Source organism: Neoarius graeffei, chromosome 9 (genome assembly GCF_027579695.1).
Source record: "Neoarius graeffei isolate fNeoGra1 chromosome 9, fNeoGra1.pri, whole genome shotgun sequence".
NCBI classification, from domain to species: Eukaryota; Metazoa; Chordata; class Actinopteri; order Siluriformes; family Ariidae; genus Neoarius; species Neoarius graeffei.
In genome coordinates this window covers 35,256,838-35,279,422 of record NC_083577.1, presented here as the reverse complement: position 1 = coordinate 35,279,422, position 22,585 = coordinate 35,256,838, and the positions used below count along the sequence as shown (strand labels likewise).

General features: G+C 42.7%; 1 protein-coding gene across 2 annotated transcripts in view; it reads left to right on the top strand.

The window, feature by feature from the left end:
* Nucleotides 1–22,585, top strand: part of armc8 (armadillo repeat containing 8) — a 72,883-nt gene that overhangs the window by 28,187 nt on the left and 22,111 nt on the right. For both annotated transcript variants that reach the window (XM_060929351.1, XM_060929350.1), the window contains exons 6-10: nucleotides 11,933–12,025; nucleotides 15,879–15,959; nucleotides 16,087–16,162; nucleotides 16,273–16,363; nucleotides 17,971–18,031. In XM_060929351.1, the coding sequence (XP_060785334.1) occupies nucleotides 11,933–12,025; nucleotides 15,879–15,959; nucleotides 16,087–16,162; nucleotides 16,273–16,363; nucleotides 17,971–18,031 (402 nt within the window). The remainder of the gene's footprint in view (nucleotides 1–11,932; nucleotides 12,026–15,878; nucleotides 15,960–16,086; nucleotides 16,163–16,272; nucleotides 16,364–17,970; nucleotides 18,032–22,585) is intronic.

The window sequence follows — 22,585 nt, the reverse complement described above, 5'->3', positions numbered from 1 at the left end:
GCACTGTTATTGGAGATGCTTTAATCTCATTGTACATGTGTATAGTGACAATAAAGGCATTCTATTCTATTCTAGTATTCCCCATCCACCTGGACACCACATGAGGTCTAAGTGGGCCTGATTTAATAACGAGCTTTTGAGTTGTTGAGGTTTGGATTAAACCCTTTCAATTCAAGTGATCAGTTAAAAAGGCTAATAACTATAAGAGCTTAATAATAAATATAATTTTTGTAATGTTGAGTTGGTATTTTCCACCAGTGTAACAAGAATGAATTAATGAATAAAATAAGAAATATTCCTTGGGGGTTTTCTGGGCCCTATGCGAAGGCCTCTGGTATAGAGAAGTACGTGAATAGGCAACATGTAAATAAAAACAGAATACAGTGATTTTGTAAATCATTTTCAACCTATATTTAATTGAATACAATACAAAGACAAAACATTTAATGTTCGAACTGATAAAAGTTATTGGGTGGATGATGTTTTTTTTTTTTTTGGTAAATATTCACTCATTCCAAAAAAGTTGTTTCAGGGGCATGTTTGCGACTGTGTTACATCACCTTTTCTTTTAACAACACTAAGCGTTTGGGACCTGAAGACACTAACTGCTGAAGTTTTGAACATGAAATTCTCTCTCATTCTTGCTTGATATATGACTTCAGTTGCCCAACAGTCCAGGCTTTGTTGTTGTATTTTGCATTTCCTAATGCACACCACATTTTCAGTGGGATGCAGGCAGGCCAGTTTAGCACCTGCTCTCTTATTACAAAACCACACTGTTGTAACACGTGCAGGATGTGACTTGGTGTTGTCCTACTGGAATAAGTAGGGACGTCCCTGAAAAAGACGTCGTCTGAATGGCAGCACACGTTGCTCCAAATCCTGTATGTAGCTTTTCGCATTAATGGTGCCTCTACAGAAGTGCAAGTTACCCATACCATGGGCACTAACACACCCCCATACCATCACGAATGCTGGCTTTTGAACTTTGTGCTGGTAATAATCTGGATGGTCTTTTTCCTCTTGAGCCCGGAGGACACAATGTCCATAATTTTCCGAAAACAGTTTAAAATGTGGACTCGTCAGACCACAGCACACTTTTCCTCTTTGTGTCTCAGATGAGCTTGGGCCCAGAGAATTCGACAGTGTTTCTTGATGTTGTTGATGTATTTTGCTTTGCATGGTAGATGCAGCGATTTAACTGTATTTACCGACAACCGTTTTCTGAATCATTCTCAAGCCAAAGTATTGTCCTTTATACAATCATGTCGGTCTTTAATGCAGTGCGATAGATGGGTCAAAGGTCACAGGGGTTCAGTGTTGGTTTTTGGCCTTGCTCCTTACGTGCAGAGATTTCTCTGGATTCTCTGAACCTTTTGAGGACGTGGATTGGTGAAATCCATAAGTACCTTGCAGTTGTATGTTGAGAAACGTTCTTCTTAAACTGTTGAACTCTTTGCCTATGCAGTTTTCACAAAGCAGTGAACCTTGCCTCATCCTTGCTTGAGCCTTTCCAACTATCATTGAACCTGTTGACCTGTAGAATGTTTTAAACGGGTGTGTTTTGAGAATTCCACAACTTTCCCAGACATTTGTTGCTCCTGTCACACCTTTTGGGATATGTTGTAGGTATCAAATACAGAATGAGTATCCACTGCTTTCCTGCAAGAGACAGTGGGGGTCGCCATGACACACCCACCTCTCTCAGATGCCGGTCTTTGAATTCCGGTTTATCCAAGCAGCTGAGGCTGAGGGAGCCGAACGTAGCTGAGTGGAGCTAGCTACGACAACCATGTTTTAGTCAGAGGATAACGTCTTTTTTTTTTTTTTTTTAAGGCCTTTATTAAAAAATGTTCTGTTTCCGGTCCACCGGCTGGGTGAGTGCCGTTTGTGCGGTTGAAATTTTTTTTTTTTTTAACGCCGGTTTTTCGACATTTTTTTCGTGTTCGTAAATCTAAAATCAAACTTGACATTTACGCATTCCCAGGGCTTTCCACTAAGGCTCATACTAGCCAGCCATGACAAATAAGTTGCCAGCCGGGGGGAGTAAACACAAAATAAACTCCTGTGCACGCAGTTCTCATCTCATTATCTCTAGCCGCTTTATCCTTCTACAGGGTCGCAGGCAAGCTGGAGCCTATCCCAGCTGACTACGGGCGAAAGGCGGGGTACACCCTGGACAAGTCGCCAGGTCATCACAGGGCTGACACATAGACACAGACAACCATTCACACTCACATTCACACCTACAGTCAATTTAGAGTCACCAGTTAACCTAACCTGCATGTCTTTGGACTGTGGGGGAAACCGGAGCACCCGGAGGAAACCCACGCAGACACGGGGAGAACATGCAAACTCCGCACAGAAAGGCCCTCGCCGGCCCCGGGGCTCGAACCCAGGACCTTCTTGCTGTGAGGCGACAGCACTAACCACTACACCACCGGTGCACGCAGTTCTCAGGATTAAATGCATTTTCCACAGACCATTTATTTATTCACTTTACTCAAATACAAAGTAAAATGGCAGTAAATCTTCTTTCTTTTCTTGCGTATTGCATCATGAGGCGTTCCTGGCTTGTAAATCTCTTATTTTCGGTGCATGACACATTCACGCAGCTGAGCATGTTATGAATTAACAACGACAACGGTCTGCAGTGGTGGCTACACAATTACACACTCGCCGAACATTTCTCCATTTGTGTATGCAAATACACTCCAACCACTCAGTTTGGTTTCATTTACAACCAACAGTGTCTTTTGATGCCAGCACGTAATTGAACGAGAGAAGTCTGGTTTACCGGAGACAAAATAAGCGTCATCTCTGCTTCTGTTCCCTCCGACAGCTATGACACACTACTGCCTCCGCCGAGTGCGCGCACGCACACACCGCATGTCGGGGCTGCGTATGAGTTACTCTCCCTTCATCAACGAAGTCGGCGGGGAATTTGTGGTTATTATCGGTACAAACAGCACGAATCACAACTTAAATGAGTGCAGTTCAGTTTGACATTATTGTCAGTCCTTTAGATAAACAATTTTATTAAAATCGAAAATTAATATTTAGAGCCTGTGGGCTACAAAAATAATAGTCATTAAAGTAGCCGGCTGGACTTAATTGTGTAGTCGGCTGTATGGCCGGCAGCCGGCGCTTGTGGAAAGCCCTGCATTCTGCGCAGAATATAGAATCGAATCAGCTCTGCGCATGCGCCGTGCAGCACAAAAAAACGGCAGCCACCATGAAGGAAGCAGATCCGGAGTTTTCAAACATTTGCTTAAGTGTGAAATCGCAAAATGGTATTCTAGCGAACAACAAAATAGTAACGATTCAGAAAAACAAATCATTCAGTGATCATTTTAATAGTGTAATTTCATCCGAACTAGGCCTAACGCTCGATTTAGAACTACAAAAAGTCCATGTGTCGGACATTAAGTACCTTTTGTAAACGTTTTGCAAATGTTGCAGTCAGCATTTAAAATGCTAACTTAAAGTTTTTGTACAAGTTTCAGTTGATTAAACCGTCATATATTTTATTAAATGTGTCTGCTTTTGTAATAAAGTACTGAAAGAAAAAGCAAATGCAGCATTGCGATTTCTTATCCATCCATATATATATATATATATATATATATATATATATATATATATATATATAATAAAAAAAATCCCTCCCTCCTGACTGAATTTTTTTTTGCTCACCCGGTGGACAGGAAACGGATTTTTTTTTAAGGATGGCCTAATTGTCTTTGTCTGATTCAATGTGTGCTGTCGGGTGCACAAACAACTTGCCAAAGCTTAAAGATTTTATGAACGGAATCTGTTTTGAGCACAAACGGACTCACGGGACGTGTTGTCCAGCATCACGCGCTGCTCATCTGTACATGTGCTTCCTGTCTTTCCACTAACCGCTGCATTTTGGTCCTGAATCAACAACATTAATTCTGTGTAATTTGTTGTTCAGATATTGTACATTTATTCAAACATTACAGTCATTTAGCTGACGTTTTTATTCAAAGCGACTAACAAGAAGTGCATGTAGCTTCAGTAGCCAAGAGAATCCAAGAGCGACCAGTGCTGATGTACTGGTGTAAACAAATAGCCTACAAATACCATCCAATATCTGGAATGATCAGTGTGGTTAAGAAATTGAAGAAGCTTGGACAAATGCATAGACAAGGAATTATTTAAGTATGGCACGTTTATTGTTTCCAAAGTTTGATAGCATCTGCATTAAAATGGTTAACCTGTGCTTCTCTGACCGAGCTTTTGCTTCTTGAGCCTATATGGTATTTGACAGACACTTTTGTCCAAAGCGACTTGCAATACAGGTTGTTTTACAATCAGGGTCCAAAATTCAAATTGATTCAAACTGGTTCCAGGGATGTGATTTTTCTGCGAATTCGCGGAATTCCGCTTTTTTCACCTCAAAATTTGGAAAAAAAATTTTTTCCGATTTTTCGCTCAAAAATCCGCATTCGTATCCTATTCGTTCCGACTATCAGTAATTCCGTCATTGAGATGAAACGAGGTACGTGATTGGCCCATCGCTCTGTAACAACCAATGAACGCGCTTGTTAGATAGCTGTACGTAAGCTCGCTTCAAACAAAGAGTTGAAAGATGGCAGCCTCCGTGATCGAGCGTAAAGATGCAAATCGAGTTAAAGAAATCGACAGAATAGTGAAAAACAAGTTCCGCTGGGAATGGTTGGAGAAAGGGGTTGCTACAGACGTTGGACATAAGACTGTGAGACATTTGTTCAGCGGTTTCGTTCTTTGGGGAGAGGGCAGAGGTCTCTGGCTGTCAAGTTTGGGGCAGCTGGGACCTCCCCTGCCCGAGCTACGAGCATGCAACGTCGGGCTGGAGCCTGGGATAGAAACGAAACCTAAGCGGAGTGCTGCGGCTAGCCTCGGGACGAATTACGTCCCGAGGCGCGGGGCTAGTGCGCCCTGCCCGCGCTGGTTCTTTGGGGGGAGGGCAGAGGACTCTGGCTGTCAAGTTTGGGGCAGCTGGGACCTCCCCTGCCCGAGCTACGAGCATGCAAAGTCGGGCTGGAGCCTGGGATAGAAACGAAACCTAAGCGGAGTGCTGCGGCTAGCCTCGGGACGAATTACGTCCCGAGGCGCGGGGCTAGTGCGCCCTGCCCGCGCTGGTTCTTTGGGGGGAGGGCAGAGGACTCTGGCTGTCAAGTTTGGGGCAGCTGGGACCTCCCCTGCCCGAGCTACGAGCGTGCAAAGTCGGGCTGGAGCCTGGGATAGAAACGAAACCTAAGTGGAGCGCCGCGGCTCGCCTCGGGGCGAATTACGTCCCGAGGCGCGGGGCTAGTGCGCCCTGCCCGCGCTGGTTCTTTGGGGGGAGGGCAGAGGACTCCTGGCTGTCAAGTTTGGGGCAGCTGGGACCTCCCCTGCCCGAGCTACGAGTGTGCAAAGTCGGGCTGGAGCCTGGGATAGAAACGAAACCTAAGCGGAGCGCCGCGGCTCGCCTCGGGGCGAATTACGTCCCGAGGCGCGGGGCTAGTGCGCCCTGCCCACGCTGGTTCTTTGGGGGGAGGGCAGAGGACTCTGGCTGTCAAGTTTGGGGCAGCTGGGACCTCCCCTGCCCGAGCTACGAGCGTGCAAAGTCAGGCTGGAGCCCGGGATAGAAACGAAACCTAAGTGAGTGAACACAGTAGTTTTGAATATCCTTAAGTGAGTGAACACTGGGGTTCTGAATATCCTTAAGTGAATGAACACTGTGGAGTTATGATTATCCTTTGGTGAGTGAACACTATAGAGTTATGTATATGAAGTTGACATTGCTAGAGTAGAAACTGCAGAAAAAAAGTGACCGATATGCTGGAACTGGACATGGATGCTCGCATCTTTTTTCTTTGAGAGTTCCTGAAGACTTGTGGATGAATTCTTATGTTGCATCATGTTTGTTTGAAAAGGCACATTTAGGTATGTTCAACTTCTACAGTAATTGAAAGTATAAATTTTGTTTTTCCTTATACAATTTTCTATTTATTCTAATGCAGATGATTTAATTTAGAATGACATTTTTAGGTTTCATGTTTTGGCTTTTTGTCAGTTAAGAATCATTGAATTTACTATAGGGGCTCAGAGTTGCATGTTGACCATTAAATTGGCTTGAATTTGTTAATCATGACAAGTTTTTTTTCTTGTGTGTTTGCTTGCCATTTTAGTACAAATTTTAAGTCAGAAAACCCCAGACCCCCGGCTAAAATTTTCAGATAATTTCACCAGCCCCAAATCACATCCCTGTGGTTCTTGTATCAGTTTTTAAGTGAAGGACAAGTTAAAGAACAGATTTCAGGTAATTTTTTGACATATGTGTATGGTAGTTTTGTGTAATCTGCTATAAGACGGGAGAAACAAATGAAGTGATTCTCGGAGAGGACATTTCAGAATCCCCTACTTCCATAGTGCTTTTAAATATAAGGCTGTAAGCTATGGAATCAATTTTGTGCCAAAATGTTCATACAATACTTTTGAAATATCAAACAAAAACGACAAATCAAAATACAAAAGGAAAAAAAAGTCAATTTTTTTAGACTGGCAAACAAATTATTCGTGTAATCGTGCAAAATATCAGTCTATTACTCTTCAGAAACCTTTTATTTTTGTTCCGCGGCTTTCTCAGTTTTGTTTGACGTAATTTATTTTGGTTGCGATTCCAGCTTTCTCGTTTGCGCTCCCTGACTTTCTGCTTGCAGTTTTGGCACAAACTTCACGTGTGGGCGGGCTGTCCAGGAACGCATTCCCATTGGCTAACTTGTGTTTGACTGACAGCTACGCTCAGCCATTCCCTACTCGGATTCTGGCGGACTGTTTGACGAGTGACCGATCCATTGACGGTAAACAAGGATCGAGTGGACTTCAGTGGCGACTATGATACTGAATTAATTCAACAAAGTGTAAATTCAGTATCATAGTCGCCACTGAAGTCCACTCCATCCTTCTTTACCGTCAATGGATCGCTCACTCGTCAAACAGTCCGCCAGAATCCGAGTAGGGAATGGCTGAGCGTAGCTGTCAGTCAAACACAAGTTAGCCAATGGGAATGCGTTCCTGGACAGCCCACCCACACGGGAAGTTTGTGCCAGAACTGCAAGCAAAAAGTCAGGGAGCGCAAACGGGAAAGCTGGAATCGCAACCAAAATAAATTACGTCAAACAAAACTGAGAAAGCCGCGGAACAAAAATAAAAGGTTTCTGAAGAGTAATAGACTGATATTTTGCACGATTACACGAATAATTTGTTTGCCAGTCTAAAAAGTCAATTTTTTTAAATTCTTTTTTTGTATTTTGATTTGCCGTTTTTGTTTGATATTTCAAAAGTATTGTATGAACATTTTGGCACAAAATTGATTCCATAGTAAGCTTTGTGTTCGTTGTCTCTAATATTTATGTCCCAATATCTTGACCACATTTTAGGATGAAAATAATCATTTTAGATATTTTATATTGAAAAATTAGCTGTCTCGGAGAGGACATTTTTTTGACACAATTGCATACTAATTTGATCAAAATAGTCTGAAAACTTACTGGCATTCAACATTAAAACTTTACTATGTTTCCAATGATATGGAACCAAATATGTGTTTTATGGTATAAAGAATGATGTAAGTGCATCCCTTTTGGAGCTACCTGTGGTCAAAAAAGCACTTTTTCTAAATGACACCAGTAATTTTGCTAAATATGACACATATTGCCATACATTCACCAAAAATAACGTGATCACCACATTTTTTTTTTGCATGGTAAATAGAGCGATCACAGGGCTACAATAAACAACCAAGTTTATTTAGTCAAGCCTTTTGATATTGAAGGTGATAAGTGTTAAATGTGATTTTTAGCTTGCGTACCCTGATTGTAAAACAACCCATATATAAACACTACATTATTAATAAACCAATACAATAATCCAATCGCTCTACTTTGACACAGCCTACCTTCCATTTGATAGCTGCTGCATGACTGCAGGATTTCCATTTCTTTGCTCTGGCTCGTCTCAACCTCAGTCTTTAAAGTGCCATTCCACCATTGGATGTATTCTTTGGCATAAAATACAATATATTTTATGACAACATGACTAGACAGAGAAATCTTTTAGCTTCAAAATGATATATCAAACATAATTTTTTGACAACGACAAGTATATTAATTTTGCGACCAAAGTCACCTACCCTTTTAATTTCCGCGCGTGATGTCATCGGCAGGTTCCCCTTCTTGTCTACCACGTGTCGGTCTATTTTTAGACCAGGAAACCCCCAAAATGAGAGAGTCATTTCTCCTCGTATATGGGGGCCAAAAAAATTGCGAAAAATTGAGTTAATCTTTCAGTTAGCTAGATTTATTGGTATTCGCTAGATTTATTGGTATTATTTTTATCGCGTTCTATCCGCCATTGCTGATAAAATGTGCCACGTCACACGTCACGTGGTACACAAGAAGGGGAACCTGCCAATGACATCACGCGCGGAAATTAAAAGGGTAGGTGACTTTGGTCGCAAAATTAATATACTTGTCGTTGTCAAAAAATTATGTTTGATATATCATTTTGAAGCTAAAAGATTTCTCTGTCTAGTGATACCATTTATATATGTTGTCAAAATATATTGTATTTTATGCCAAAGAATACATCCAATGGTGGAATGGCACTTTAAGCAAACAAACTCGCCCTCTCTTTTACACATAATTTTGCCAGTTTTATTACTGTGTAGATAATTGTACGCCTCCGTGCTTTTGTAGTTCCTTAGCCCTTCGCCATCAACGCGCTCACTAAGAATAAAATAGTTGGCAATGTCTACGTACCTGACGCCAGGCCACAACTTTGTCGTCTATCCATTCCGTGATGGTAGACGGATGGGGCACTTCGATCATATTATCCCCAGAGCGCGTCAGAAAATCAGACCTGTGTAACCATCTTTGTCATCTTTGATCTTAGCTACCTAGCAGTTAGCGTTAGCTACAAACGCCAACACAGTGGAGCAGAAGAAAGATCCCGGATTCTGCTATGACGCAGCAGTGAATCATGGGAAAGGTCAGAGTTCAGGAAAGTTGTGGATATGTTTACAAAAAAAAAAGTTTCAGTTTGAACATTTGGAGTTGTACACTAGAGATGTGAAAGTTCCATAATGGTTTAAGTTGTTCATAATTTATTGATGATTGGCAGCATAATTACTGTAAAATCATGTGTGGTGATTTTTTTTTTTCCCCCCCTCCTTAGACCATCCCTGTGTCTGAAATCGCTCACTCATTCACTCCTTCCTACTCCCTATATAGGGAATTACTATATAGAGGACTATATAGTGAGCTCATTGGTAAAATGAAAAACCGCTTTCGGACACCAGTCCGTCACGCTGTTATTTACGTCATTACTGTCGCACAATTAAAATGTGCCAGATCAGTCGGCTGGTGGGTTTTCAAAATAATAAACACATGCATGTATTTTTGTGATAAATCCATATTATACTGAGCGCATTTCCCACATTAATCAATACAAAGTCCCTGCATCTTTCAGTTCTTTTTTTTTGAAGGTCCCATGGCATGGTGGTTTGTTGATGCTTTAAACGGGCTCGTGGAGGTTTCCGGATGTTATATCCGCAGCCTTTCTCGAAATGAACCCTCGGCACGTAGATATAGCCTCCTGGGTGCGTCGTTTTGCTAATGAGAAGCAGGAGGCGGGGAAGGGTAGAGAGTGGGGGCGGGTCTTATCATTAATATTCATGACACGTAAACGTGTTACCTCTGATTGGCTAACAGCACTGTGACGCTACCTCCAGTGGGTCAGAACAAGCGGATGTGGGTGTCTTAAGGCCAATTTATGCTGACAACCCAGTCCTCGCAGACGGCGCCGCAGACAGTGTCTACGTAGCCCCCCCACCTTCGCAGACGCTCTGCGCGCACCTCCCAAAAATTGTGACCACCGCAGAAGCCTCGCAGACAGTGCCGCAGACAAGAGGGCTCTGATTGGTCCACTCTACATCCGCTGTACACGCACTTCCGCTTCCCTACTTTCCTGGTTTGGTTTGTTTTCACTACCGCCATTTTTAAAAACACGAGCGAAGATGGAGCAGCATGAAGAGCGGTTGATCGAGGAAGTGAGGAAGTACGTACATCTATACGACTCCAGTTCTAGTCATTATAAAAAAAAAAGTTCTAGTCATTATAAAAAAAAAAAAAAGTTCTAGTCATTATAAGTAACCGGAGGATAAACACTCCACTAACCACACCCACCAACTACTCCTAGCGACTTCGCGCCCCCTTGCGTTGTGCCAGTGAATAACATCGCGCACGCCTATTACTCCCCGCTCAACAATAAATTACAACTGTCTGCGAAAAGCTATCTGCGAAAGCCTTGTTGCACGAGCATGCAGAGGCCTTTACTATGGCGAGAGAGAAGGAACAAACCGCGAAGGGAAAAATACCGCGCGCTGACGTCATTAAGGTGCGACGCGAGGAAATAAAATAAATTCAACAAATGTTTGGGTTTTTACTGAACAAACAAAAAATGAACGAGTGACTTAAAAAAAAGAATGTGGGTGTCTTTGTAAAAACTGTTTTGATTGGCTATTATAACAGAGCATGCTGCATGCTTTTTGGTTTTGTAGCGCAGAGTACCTGGCTAACTGCAGGAAGCGGTTAGCTGCACAGCTAATGTAGCCATTGCAAGGCTAACGTGGCACCGATTTTAAAACACGGCAAAACGACTTAACAGTTATACACTTACTTGTTCGGTGTTTGCGGCTGATGCGGCAGGGATGCTTGGTACGGACCCAGGCTTCAGTGACAGTTGATGTGCAAAACCTGCCCTGTACTGTCCCAAGTTGTGGAAACATTCATCAGGAAAATGCTTCCGACAAACATACACCGTCTTAGGTAGACTCGACGGCGTATTATTGGAGTAAATAAAATTAAGCCACTGCGTCGTCAGGGGCTCTCCCGTCGGCAGTAAAAACAGACTCCTTTCTGTGTCCTTTCTGTGTTGTCACATCCATGTACAGCGCAACTTCCATGTTTGGTGGCAACTTTTGAGCTGGGCGGGCAATCCATACAGTGGGTGGGAATCCAGAGGGGGGGCGTGGGGATCATCTCCCTTGCTGACGTAGTAAAGGGAAGAGCTTCTCAACGCACCGTTTTGACGCGCCATTCTCAAATATTGGGCATAGTTTGGTTTACACATTATGAAATTTCTAGCCACTGGGGTGACTTAAGAAGGTCAGAGGAACTCATTTTAATGTTAAAAAACCTCAGAAAGTGAAAATTTCATGCCATGGGATCTTTAAATCAAGGCTGAATACTTTCTTCTTTGCCGCTGCCTTTTATTAAATCAAATTTGAAGCTTTTAATTTGATTTCTTTCAGCGCGACTGCAATGCATGATGGGATATACTGCTTTGGTTAGTGACCATCGGTTGTACACTACTTTTCGTGATGCATTGTGGGATACTTTGAGTGCACTATATAGGGTGTAAATAATCCTCACTATCGTTTCGGACAGCACTACAAAAATTGCGCGCTCTCTATATTAGTGCCCTATATAGTGAGTAGGGAGCGATTTCGGACACAGGGCATATTTAGTTGTTTGGGATTTATTTACTAATGCAGACTTTGTTTCTGTAGGTTGTATCCAATTTGCTGTCGATTTAGATTGTGATTTGTTATTCATTCATTACTTGAATCGGGTGTTTTTTTTTTTTTTTGGTATATACTACTGTAAGGGATGAAGTGATCCTAGTAAACACCAGTACTAGTACAAACATTTACTTTTCATTGTAAGTTTTCATAAAACTTCATTTGTGCATCGCACAAGATCATATCCATGGAATTTAAGATCAGATTGCATTAAATTTTTGATAAATGAGCCCAGATGTAGACATTTTAGACATGTTTAGATGATAAATATTCATGTATACAAACTCTTATTCTCATTAGGACCCCACTGTGATCCCTCACCTCATGTCTCTGCTGAGCCGGTCCCAGCGCACACAGGAGTACATCACCCAGATCTTCTCTCACTGCTGCAAGGTCTCTCTCTCTCACATACACACACACACACACACACACACACACACCATCTCTACATTCTGACATTGGTAATTTAAAGGTCATAGGCAACGGTCGGAGGTGAAATGTAGAATATCAACTTTATTGTCTAGAAGAATGACCCAAAAAGCAAATTCAATCTTCCTGGTGTCTAATTTGCACCCTAAAATTGAATAAAACGGTTAAAATATACTGTTTTGCCCAATTTCTGAAGGTTTGTTTACATCTCACTTATGCACACTTTCACTGCCAGGGGGCCGTCATCGTGACATCATTTAAGCCAAACAGACTGGGAGCAGTTCTGTGTTTACTTGCGAACCGAGCACACGTGTACAGACTTTGGTCGTGAGAGGTTGTGTAAAATGTCTGAAAGTGATAGCGATTTTGAAGTAGGAACTCTCTAAATTGAATATCGAGAGGTGAAACAATATATATGTATGAACCTATGGCCGTTGCGAAGCAATCGGTGAATGTGGCTCACTGGTTTGACCGTGCGGCCTCGGAATCGGACAGCGACTCGGCCGACTCTGATTGCGGTGACCCCGGACCTCAACAAGACTCACGCCCAAACGATTTATCCTGGTAGTTATGATAAATTCTTACTTTCGTCGTAATACTAAATAAGAACCCTTTTGAAGAATAATTAACCCGCCCTCCCTAGTGGATATAGGTAATGATTACTTGACAGTTCGCCGGTAGGCCACGTTAGCCTGCCAGCCGCGGCATTATACTATTTATAGCCTACTCTAAGCGGGGAAATATCCCTTTGTCTCATTTCCACAATGACTACAGGATCCCTCAGGTTTCTTGATGTGTCAATTGCAAGCAGAAGTAAAAAGGTTTACTTCCAGTCTTCTCCTTTTTGCTTGAGCGTTGCTGCTCTGTTTCTTCTTTGACTGCTTGATTTTGTTTCACGCGCACAATCCACTCTCTCCGCCTCGTCTCCTCTTCCGGAAAAAAACAACCCTCTGGCTTCACGCGCACAATCCACTCTCTCCGCCTCTTCTCCTCTTCCGGAAAAAAACAACCCTCTGGCTTCATGCGCACAATCCACTCTCTCCACCTCGTCTCCTCTTTCGGAAAAAGCCAACCCTCTTGCTCCGCCTCTTCTCCTTTTTCAGAAAAAGCCAACTCTCTCGCTCCGCCTCTTTTCCTCTTTCGAAAAAGCCAGCCCTCTTGCTCCGCCTCTTCTCTTCCGGAAAAAGCCAGTCCACTCTCTCCGCCTCTTTTCCTGTCTCGGAAAAAGGTAAAAACTTCTTCCTGAACCGGTCCCGTTGTTACAGTTCACTGCACAACAATAAGGCATGGTTTTTCTTTGGAAATTCCTGAACACATGTCTGCACTCAAGCCGAACGGCAATGTAAGTAAACGGAAGTGGACATGAAGAGCCAAAACCGTAGCATAATATGTACTTATTGACTGAGTGGGAGGGCCGGGTGGGAAAATATTTGGCTCAAGGTCATGCTGTATGGACCGAGTGCACTGAGCTGTGTACAAATGACCAAGAGCCAAATATTTTCCCATCTGGCCGTCCCACTCAGTCAATAAGCATATGTCCGTATATGTCAATAAGTATATGGCCGCATATATCTTTTTCTGGACTGGATTCAAAAATCCATATCTGCTCAGTCACGTGACCTTTTCCTAATGGTTTTATTAAGATTGTACGTGCAGGTCCGTACGGGTCATATGATAAATCTCCTTTCTATTTTTTTCGCGGTCCAAATCCTGCACTCTGATTGGCTGGCGAGCGGGTCCGTATCCTACGATACGGACCCCAGTTACAGACCTCTGGCGACTCGCTCATTCACAACAACAAACACACACAGTAGCATTTTTTGTCAACATTTATCTTTTTTTATAAGATTTATTTATAAGATTATCAAAAATCTTATAAATTTTTGCCAGCATTTCTCAGGAGAACAGCATTAATTTTACAGCATGGATAGCGATAACGACAGTGTTCACAGCAAAAGCGAGTTTTACTACTCTGAGGAAGAAGAAATAAAACATTTCAGGAGAAAGCTAAAAACCTCTAACTTGCTAACGCCGAGCAAAAACATGGCTGAATCCTGAATGACTCCTATTTGTATAAATAGGGGACTACATAGGCGGCAAAGTGTAGTTTTTTTTTTCCTGCCGTGGAAGTGCACTTGTATACCGAGGAGGAAGTCATTTGCATTACAGCCGTGAATGAGGATTCAAAATGGCGGCTCGGCTCGGTTTTCCCTTTCGGGTGCTCTCGTTTTCTGTTAGAATTTGGTAAAGAAAAAAAAAATATTATTTACCAACTTAAGGTCAGTCCGTATGGTGAAATACCGTGACCTCGGCCTTGAATACTGACCTCGGCCCAGAGGACCTCAGTCACGGTATTTGACGATATGGACCTCCCAGCTGGTAAATAACACACGTGTGTGTGTGTGTGTGTGTGTGTGTGTGTGTGTGTGTGTGTGTGTGTGTGTGTGTGTGTTACTTGTGAGGGACTCGATTAATTGTTTTGATAAATTTGGTTACTTTTTGTTTGTGAATGTGTCTAAATGATAAAAGGAAAATCGCACGTTAGCTTGATGATATGAAGTTTATCTTCTCATGTTGAAAGATTCCTATTTCTCATATGAAATACATCACGGATCGGAGTGACATATTTCACTCTGATGATGTCACTCGCAGTGTTTTCCCACTGACTGGATGCACATTGTCAAAATGGTGAACCGATTCAAAACCACAAATCATAGCCACCTAGGGTTCTATACCGTGTATACTGTTTTCAGGTCTTTCGCACATCGGTTTCCTGTTTACCGACTGAATGTATTTACGAAACATGTCGGGTGGATTTTGATGCCATCTCAAAATTTCCCAGGATGCTATCTGAAATCCCTGGGGAGAGACACTGCTCTTTACTTACTTGTTTCACGGTTAATTATTTGTTGAGGTCAACATTCATAATAAGTGTCCTAGTCCTTCGATTGCTTGCATTCTGATCTAAGCAAGAGCGGGGGGATACGTAACTGAGCAGTAGCTCACAGTTGATTTTTGTGGACTTGTCTCTATAATATAAAGAGCATTACATAGTGTCGCGAATAAACGCAGTTTATCTTATTGTGTTGAAAATATTTTCACTTGTGAAAACATTCACCACTCGAAGATAAACTTCATATCTTCACACAGCGTAACATCCTCTATATATTGTTCACACAACCAAAAAAACACATAAATCTGAAGAGATCTTTTGTGTTCCGTTCAATTTACTGCAGTAAAGACCTATTTGGACGGCAGCAAAAAATGACTCGGACTAAAAGATTCTTTGTGTAATCAAAAAGGCTCTTTTATGGAATTGCTCTAAAGCCCCATTTTTCGTCATTTATTTGTGAAGGTGTATCCTAAACCTAGGAGCTTTGCAGGAGATGTAAATCCACAGTGAAATCGTAAATAAATAAATATACATCTGCTATTTTACGATTTTTCTTTTCCAGTTTAAATATGAGATTACGCAGCTACATGCAGAATAAAATGATTTACTGAAAAAGTAATACTTTAGGTATTTACCTTACATGTTAAACAAGCCTGCTATACTTCATTTGGGGAAAGCAGAAAATATATATTTCACTCAACTTTTACTGTTTATAGATTCTTTTAAAATTTTTTTTTTTTTTTTTTTAGACACTTTTGATCTTTGGACCTGTGTGTTTAGTGTTTATAGAACACTGATCTAAATGGATTCATTTAAATGCTGCCTTCCTTGTGTTATCACTTGGGTGTGCAGTTGTAGTCCGTGATCAGTTTTAAACCCTGCTTTCGGCCTTCTGGGCTTTTTACGTGTCTGTGTTTTGTTCAGACTCCAGAGCATCAGACAGTTTTGTTCAACAATGGTGCAGTCGAGAACATCGCACCACTGCTCACATCACCATCCTATAAGGTACTTCATACAGTACGAGGCTCCACACACACACAAACCATAGAATAGTAACGTTATGGTGTTGAACTCTGGCAGACCATCCCCGTCTCTCTCTCTCTCTCTCTCTCTCTCTCTCTCTACTCCGCAGGTGCGAATGCAGGCGTTAAAATGTTTCTCCGTCCTTGCATATGAGAACCCTCAGGTTTCCATGACGCTGGTGAATGGTGAGAGGGTCATTGCTCTGCCCTCCCCCCCTTCTTTTCCTTTCTCTTATTTTATTTTATTTAAGTATTCACTTGGGCTTGTAAGTGTTAATGGTGTGTGTAATTTTCAGTGCTGGTGGACAGCGAGCTGCTCTCTCAGGTTTTTGTGGGAATGATGCAAAGAGATAAACCCATTGAAATGCAGCTGACGGCAGCCAAATGGTGAGTCTTGCTCACTCGTACACAACTCGCATACTGTCCACTGACTGTGCTCCTCCTCTGCATGTGGGAGAATACAGTAGTTTTGGACTATTTGGGGCACTCAACGTTACGCATGGTTTAAAGTGCTGATGACACATTTTTGACATCTTTGGCGATGTTTTATAACATAAGTAATTCCCGATGATCCATATATTAATTCACGAAGGCGCCTATTTTACAAGTTATGATAAAAAACGCGGCTATTTGGGCAAATTTGACGGGGCTGCAGCACCCAGGAGACGAAGGAGGAGGGGCTATATGACGTCAGCGAAAGAACCTTCCTCCTAACTTACCAGTTTGTTGTTGATGCGACAGGTGTTCAATTTGTCATTATTAGTATTATTATTATACATATATATATTAGTTATTATGCCTTCGCGTTGTGTTGCCGGCTTTTGCTCCAAAACCCACAAGGATGGGGTAAGTTTATTCAAGTTTCCCAGAGATCCCGAGCTGCATGCGAAGTGGGTGAAGCAAGTCAGGCGCACTCGTGACAAGTGGGAGCCCTCACCAACATCCATCCTGTGCTCTGAACACTTCGATTTGGATTGTTTTGACACCCTTCCCAGCTTAAAAGAATCTCTTGGGTGTTCAGTTCAGCACAAACGTGTGTTACTACCATCAGCAGTGCCTACACAGTGTTGCCAGATTGGGAGGTTTCCCGCCCAGTTGAGCGGTTTCAAGTGCATTTTGGTGGGTTTTGAACATATTTTGGGCTGGAAAACGTCAGCAGTATTTGTTGCCAGATACTGCTGAAGTTTTCCAGCCCAAAATATGTTCAAAACCCACCAAAATGCACTTGAAACCGCTCAACTGGGCGGGATTACTCCCAATCTGGCAACACTGCCAGTATTCCGGAGGGGGTCTACTAGTAGCTATGCCGGATCCAAAGACAGTCCTCCTGTCAGAACGTGTTGTGAAACGACATAAGATAAAGGTACGTAGAGCTATAGATTCTACATGATAATCATAAATGTAATCATAAAGTCGGCGTGATATCAGTCATGTATTTGCTTGTGAAAGCTTGCGGCTTTCATGTAACTGCCGCCTAGCAACGAGAGGCAAAGGGTAAAGAGGGTAGACTATCATAGATTCTATTCGGAAGAGATCAACACAATTCTAGACTCCCAGAAGAGGAAGAGCTAGCACTAGAGTTCACTGACGTTTTCATGCGCCATTTCCATTGAGTAGAACCAGAGTAGAACAGCCAGTGAACCGCAGCGTGTTCTTCCGCTGACGTCACAACATGGCCGCGAGCCACGGACCCAGTTTTCTTGCGCTGTGCAATTAAAAGTTGGATATTCGCGTAACAACAGCTTCTTTTCACGTAATTATAACAGAAATCTAACATGTTTGCCATGTTGTATAGTTTATTTAAGAAATTACATAGTCATGTTTGTGTCATCAGCCCTTTAAATGAGCTCTAGAGTTATACCGTCCTCTACTGGTTAATATTTTGATTGTTAGACAGAAATTGTCTTTCCAAATTATTTCAGGATTGTGTTGCCTGTGCCAATTCATTCATATATTTTCTCTCTTTCTCTTGTTTGTTTCTCTCTCTCTGTAAGTTTAACATACATGTGTCGAGCAGGAGCCATCAGGACGGACGACAGTTGTATCATACTAAAGGTAGCTCAAGACAAACCCATCTCTCATCGGTGTCTGTTAGCACAGTCATCCTCGACTTGTACCAACCTTTGCCATAATTTGGCATCAGAGTATAGACCCTTTTTCTGTTTGTAAACAAAGACGGTTGCGCGTGCAGCTTGGCAACAGAAGTATGGTGGAGTTAAACAGCCTGTCGAGCTATGCAAGAGAATTATCAACAAAAGACCGTGAAAGTTACCTTAATAAGTTAACTTTGGCAAATGGTGTTAGACTCCCGGATCCGTGTTCTATCAATGAGTGGGTTGACGATGTTAGAAAGTGGCCAAATATTCAGTGGCCGGATATATATACATATTTATTATGGCCCTTTTCCACGACCCTTTTTCAGCTCACTTCAGCCCGACACGGCTCGCGTTTCGACTACCTCAGAGCAGCACGACTCAGCTTGCTTCAGCCCTACTCAGCACCCAAAACTCACACGGTTTTGGAGTAGGGCTGAAGCGAGCCAAACCGAGCCGAGTGGGGCTAGGGGCGTGAGGAGACACTCCCCTGTGCACTGATTGGTGAGGAGGAGTGTCCTCACATGCCCACACACGCCCCGCGAGCACGCTGGGATCTGTAAACACTGTAAACCCGGAAGAAGAAGAATTACGAATTACGAGAATTTCTGAAGCCTTATGCGCCTCGCCTCATCTATACGCTCTTGCCAGTATCTGTCGGCGTTGTCGGTGACAACAAGCCACAGCACCAAGACCAGCAACACTAACGACTCCATGTCCTCCATGTTTATTGTTTACTATCCGGGTCGTGAGACTACCGCTTAAAAGCTCACTGATGTCACTGTTTGCGCCGCCTAACGACATCACGTGACGTCCACCCACTTTCGCTAACTCCACCCAATGTGTCCACCCACTTCCAGCCAGCACGGTTCAGCACGGTTGTAGTCGAAATGCAACTCCAACAGCCCCACTCAGCTCGACTCAGCCCAACTCAGCACGGCATGGCTCAGCCCAACTCAGCCGCGTTGGTAGTGGAAAAGCGGCAGTAGACCCTTTTTCAGCGTCATGTGATCAAACAGTTGCTCACGCAGCCTGGCAACAGAAGCAGTAAGCTTCCCAATTGATTCTGGGACAGACTAGCGTACTTATCAATCATTTAAACGTGGATATACACTACCGTTCAAAAGTTTGGGGTCACTTTGAAATGTCCTTATTTTTGAAAGAAAAGCACTGTTCTTTTCAATGAAGATCACTTTAAACTAATCAGAAATCCACTCTATACATTGCTAATGTGGTAAATGACTATTCTAGCTGCAAATGTCTGGTTTTTGGTGCAATATCTCCATAGGTGTATAGAGGCCCATTTCCAGCAACTCTCACTCCAGTGTTCTAATGGTACAATGTGTTTGCTCATTGCCTCAGAAGGCTAATGGAGGATTAGAAAACCCTTGTACAATCATGTTAGCACAGCTGAAAACAGTTGAGCTCTTTAGAGAAGCTATAAAACTGACCTTCCTTTGAGCAGATTGAGTTTCTGGAGCATCACATTTGTGGGGTCGATTAAATGCTCAAAATGGCCAGAAAAATGTCTTGACTATATTTTCTATTCATTTTACAACTTATGGTGGGAAATAAAAGTGTGACTTTTCATGGAAACCACAAAATTGTCTGGGTGACCCCAAACTTTTGAACGGTAGTGTATACTGTTCTCAGCATCAACATGTCTGGTTGTTGCGTATACGGTTGTACGAATCGCTATTCCACCGGCGGACTAAAGTTTTATAGGATTCCTAAAGGATCACACCCATTTCAGAGCAACAGACGGCGGCTGTGGCTGCAGGCAATTAAACGTGTGGACTGGAATGAGGACATAATAAAAAATGCAAAACAGCAGATGTAGACACCAAAACAATGTAGCACCGACTTAACGAGGTGGAGCAGCAAAGCTAGATCTGACGTTACGTTACCGGTTGACAGGTTTGGCTTATGCAACAGAGGAAAACAAACAAAAAAAAAACGACTGAGAAGAGCAACTCTCATCCTACCTGTCCATCTTTCCACCTGGGTCCTGGCTTTGTTTTGTGTATGTAAACACAGATGGCACAAAATCAGAACTACTGGAGCCCAATGACATCTCGCCTGTAAAACACACACACATTTGGTTTGCCTAGCAAGCTAATGGGCAAATCTAATAAAACTTTAGCTGCATAGCAAGCTAGCAGCTAGTGCTACTAGCCAAAGCTAACGCCAGTTTATCCAACAACTTAAGCTGCTTTTGATGATTATTCTACAACATGCAGGTAATCGCTAATGTAAACAAGGCTTCCAGTAAAATCAGTAGATAGATAACCTTACCTGATATAGCCACAGCCGCCGTCTGTTGCTCTGAAATGAGTGTGATCCTTTAGGAATCCTATAAAACTTTAGTCCGCCGGTGGAATAGCGATTCGTACAACCGTATACGCAACAACCAGACATGTTGATGCTGAGAACAGTATATATCCACGTTTAAATGATTGATAAGTACGCTAGTCTGTCCCAGAATCAATTGGGAAGCTTACTGCTTCCGTTGCCAGGCTGCGTGCGCAACTGTTTGATCACGTGACGCTGAAAAAGGGTCTATAGTTTTACAATAGCAAACCTATCTCTTAAAAGACACCGGCTTCTCTTTTTAGTCGAGGACCTGGGTTAGATGTGTATGCACATGATTTAAGAGAGGATAACGCCACTGTTCTAGGCTAATTTGAACCCAAAGAACAACCTGGGATGTGTGCCAAAATCGCTAGCGTACAGGCCGAAAATGATCAATCCAAGATGGCCGCCGGTAGCCATATTGGAAATATAAATTTTTGAACCACTCGGCACAGAAGTATGTGCCATACCTCATTTTATGGGTTTTTAGGAATGGGGAATCCATTAGTGAAATCATTTTCATGATTGAAGGAAAAGGGAACAAGCTCTCTGATCAAGGGCACGGTAAAAAAAAAACACCAAAAATTTAGCCTGGGCCCGCCCATCCTAAGCGTGACACAACACGAGGGCCTGTTGCGAGCTTAGTCTGGCCAGGCAAGCTATCTACAGCTCTTCCAAGCTCCCGAAAAATCGGGAACCAATCAACTTTGAGCATCTCCAACAGCCCTGGGTAGAGGCGTGTTCAAGGCACTGATGTAGTAGAACTGCGACCGGAAGCCGTAGATTGTTTACAGAATCTATGCCGGAAGCGCTTCATTCACGCTTCCGCATCTATTACGCATAGATGCTGTATTGAAAGCATTCAACGGGAAGTTCTCATTGAAAACGGAGCAAAGAGCAGCCCTGGAGGTATTTACTGAAAGGAAGGACGTTTTCGCCTTGCTCCCGACCGGCTTCGGTAAGAGTTTAATCTACCAGTTAGCCCTGTCGCATCGCATACGTCAGAGGAAAGAGTGATGTGATTGGTTTAAGCTTCGTCACAGCCTTTTCTGGCTTCGACCAGTAGCAAACAGGCATTTCAGGGAGGCGGGTCAACCACGGGCTCTGGGAAACGGTTGGGCTTAATATCTTGGCCAGACCAATAGCTCGGAGAGCTTTGTAGTTGCGTTAGCCAGACTACCAAAAATTGGCCAAAATTGCAGTTTCACAGAAAACATGAGAAAAACAGAATAACCCTAGCTCAAACATGAAATCATGGAATTGGGAGACCTATGCACATAATTTAGGAGAGTGTAAGAAAGCAAGCATTTGATCTGAAAGTACAATGTCTTTATATCAATCATACTATTATGATCAATGGAATGTTAACGTAAACTACCGTTCAAAAGTTTGGGGTCACTTTGAAATGTCCTTATTTTTGAAAGAAAAGCACTGTTCTTTTCAATGAAGATCACTTTAAACTAATCAGAAATCCACTCTATACATTGCTAATGTGGTAAATGACTATTCTAGCTGCAAATGTCTGGTTTTTGGTGCAATATCTCCATAGGTGTATAGAGGCCCATTTCCAGCAACTCTCACTCCAGTGTTCTAATGGTACAATGTGTTTGCTCATTGCCTCAGAAGGCTAATGGATGATTAGAAAACCCTTGTACAATCATGTTAGCACAGCTGAAAACAGTTGAGCTCTTTAGAGAAGCGATAAAACTGACCTTCCTTTGAGCAGATTGAGTTTCTGGAGCATCACATTTGTGGGGTCGATTAAATGCTCAAAATGGCCAGAAAAATGGCTCGACTATATTTTCTATTCATTTTACAACTTATGGTGGTAAATAAAAGTGTGACTTTTCATGGAAAACACAAAATTGTCTGGGTGACCCCAAACTTATGAACGGTAGTGTATACTGTTCTCAGCATCAACGTGTCTGGTTGTTGCGTATACGGTTGTACGAATTGCTATTCCACCGGCGGACTAAAGTTTTATAGGATTCCTAAAGGATCACACTCATTTCAGAGCAACAGACGGCGGCTGTGGCTGCAGGCGATTAAACGTGTGGACTGGAATGAGGACATAATAAAAAATGCAAAACACCACAACACCGGGAGCAAGCCGGAGCACGTTGCTTAATTTGAGGGGGAGCAAGCCGGAGCGCACTCCGGCAGC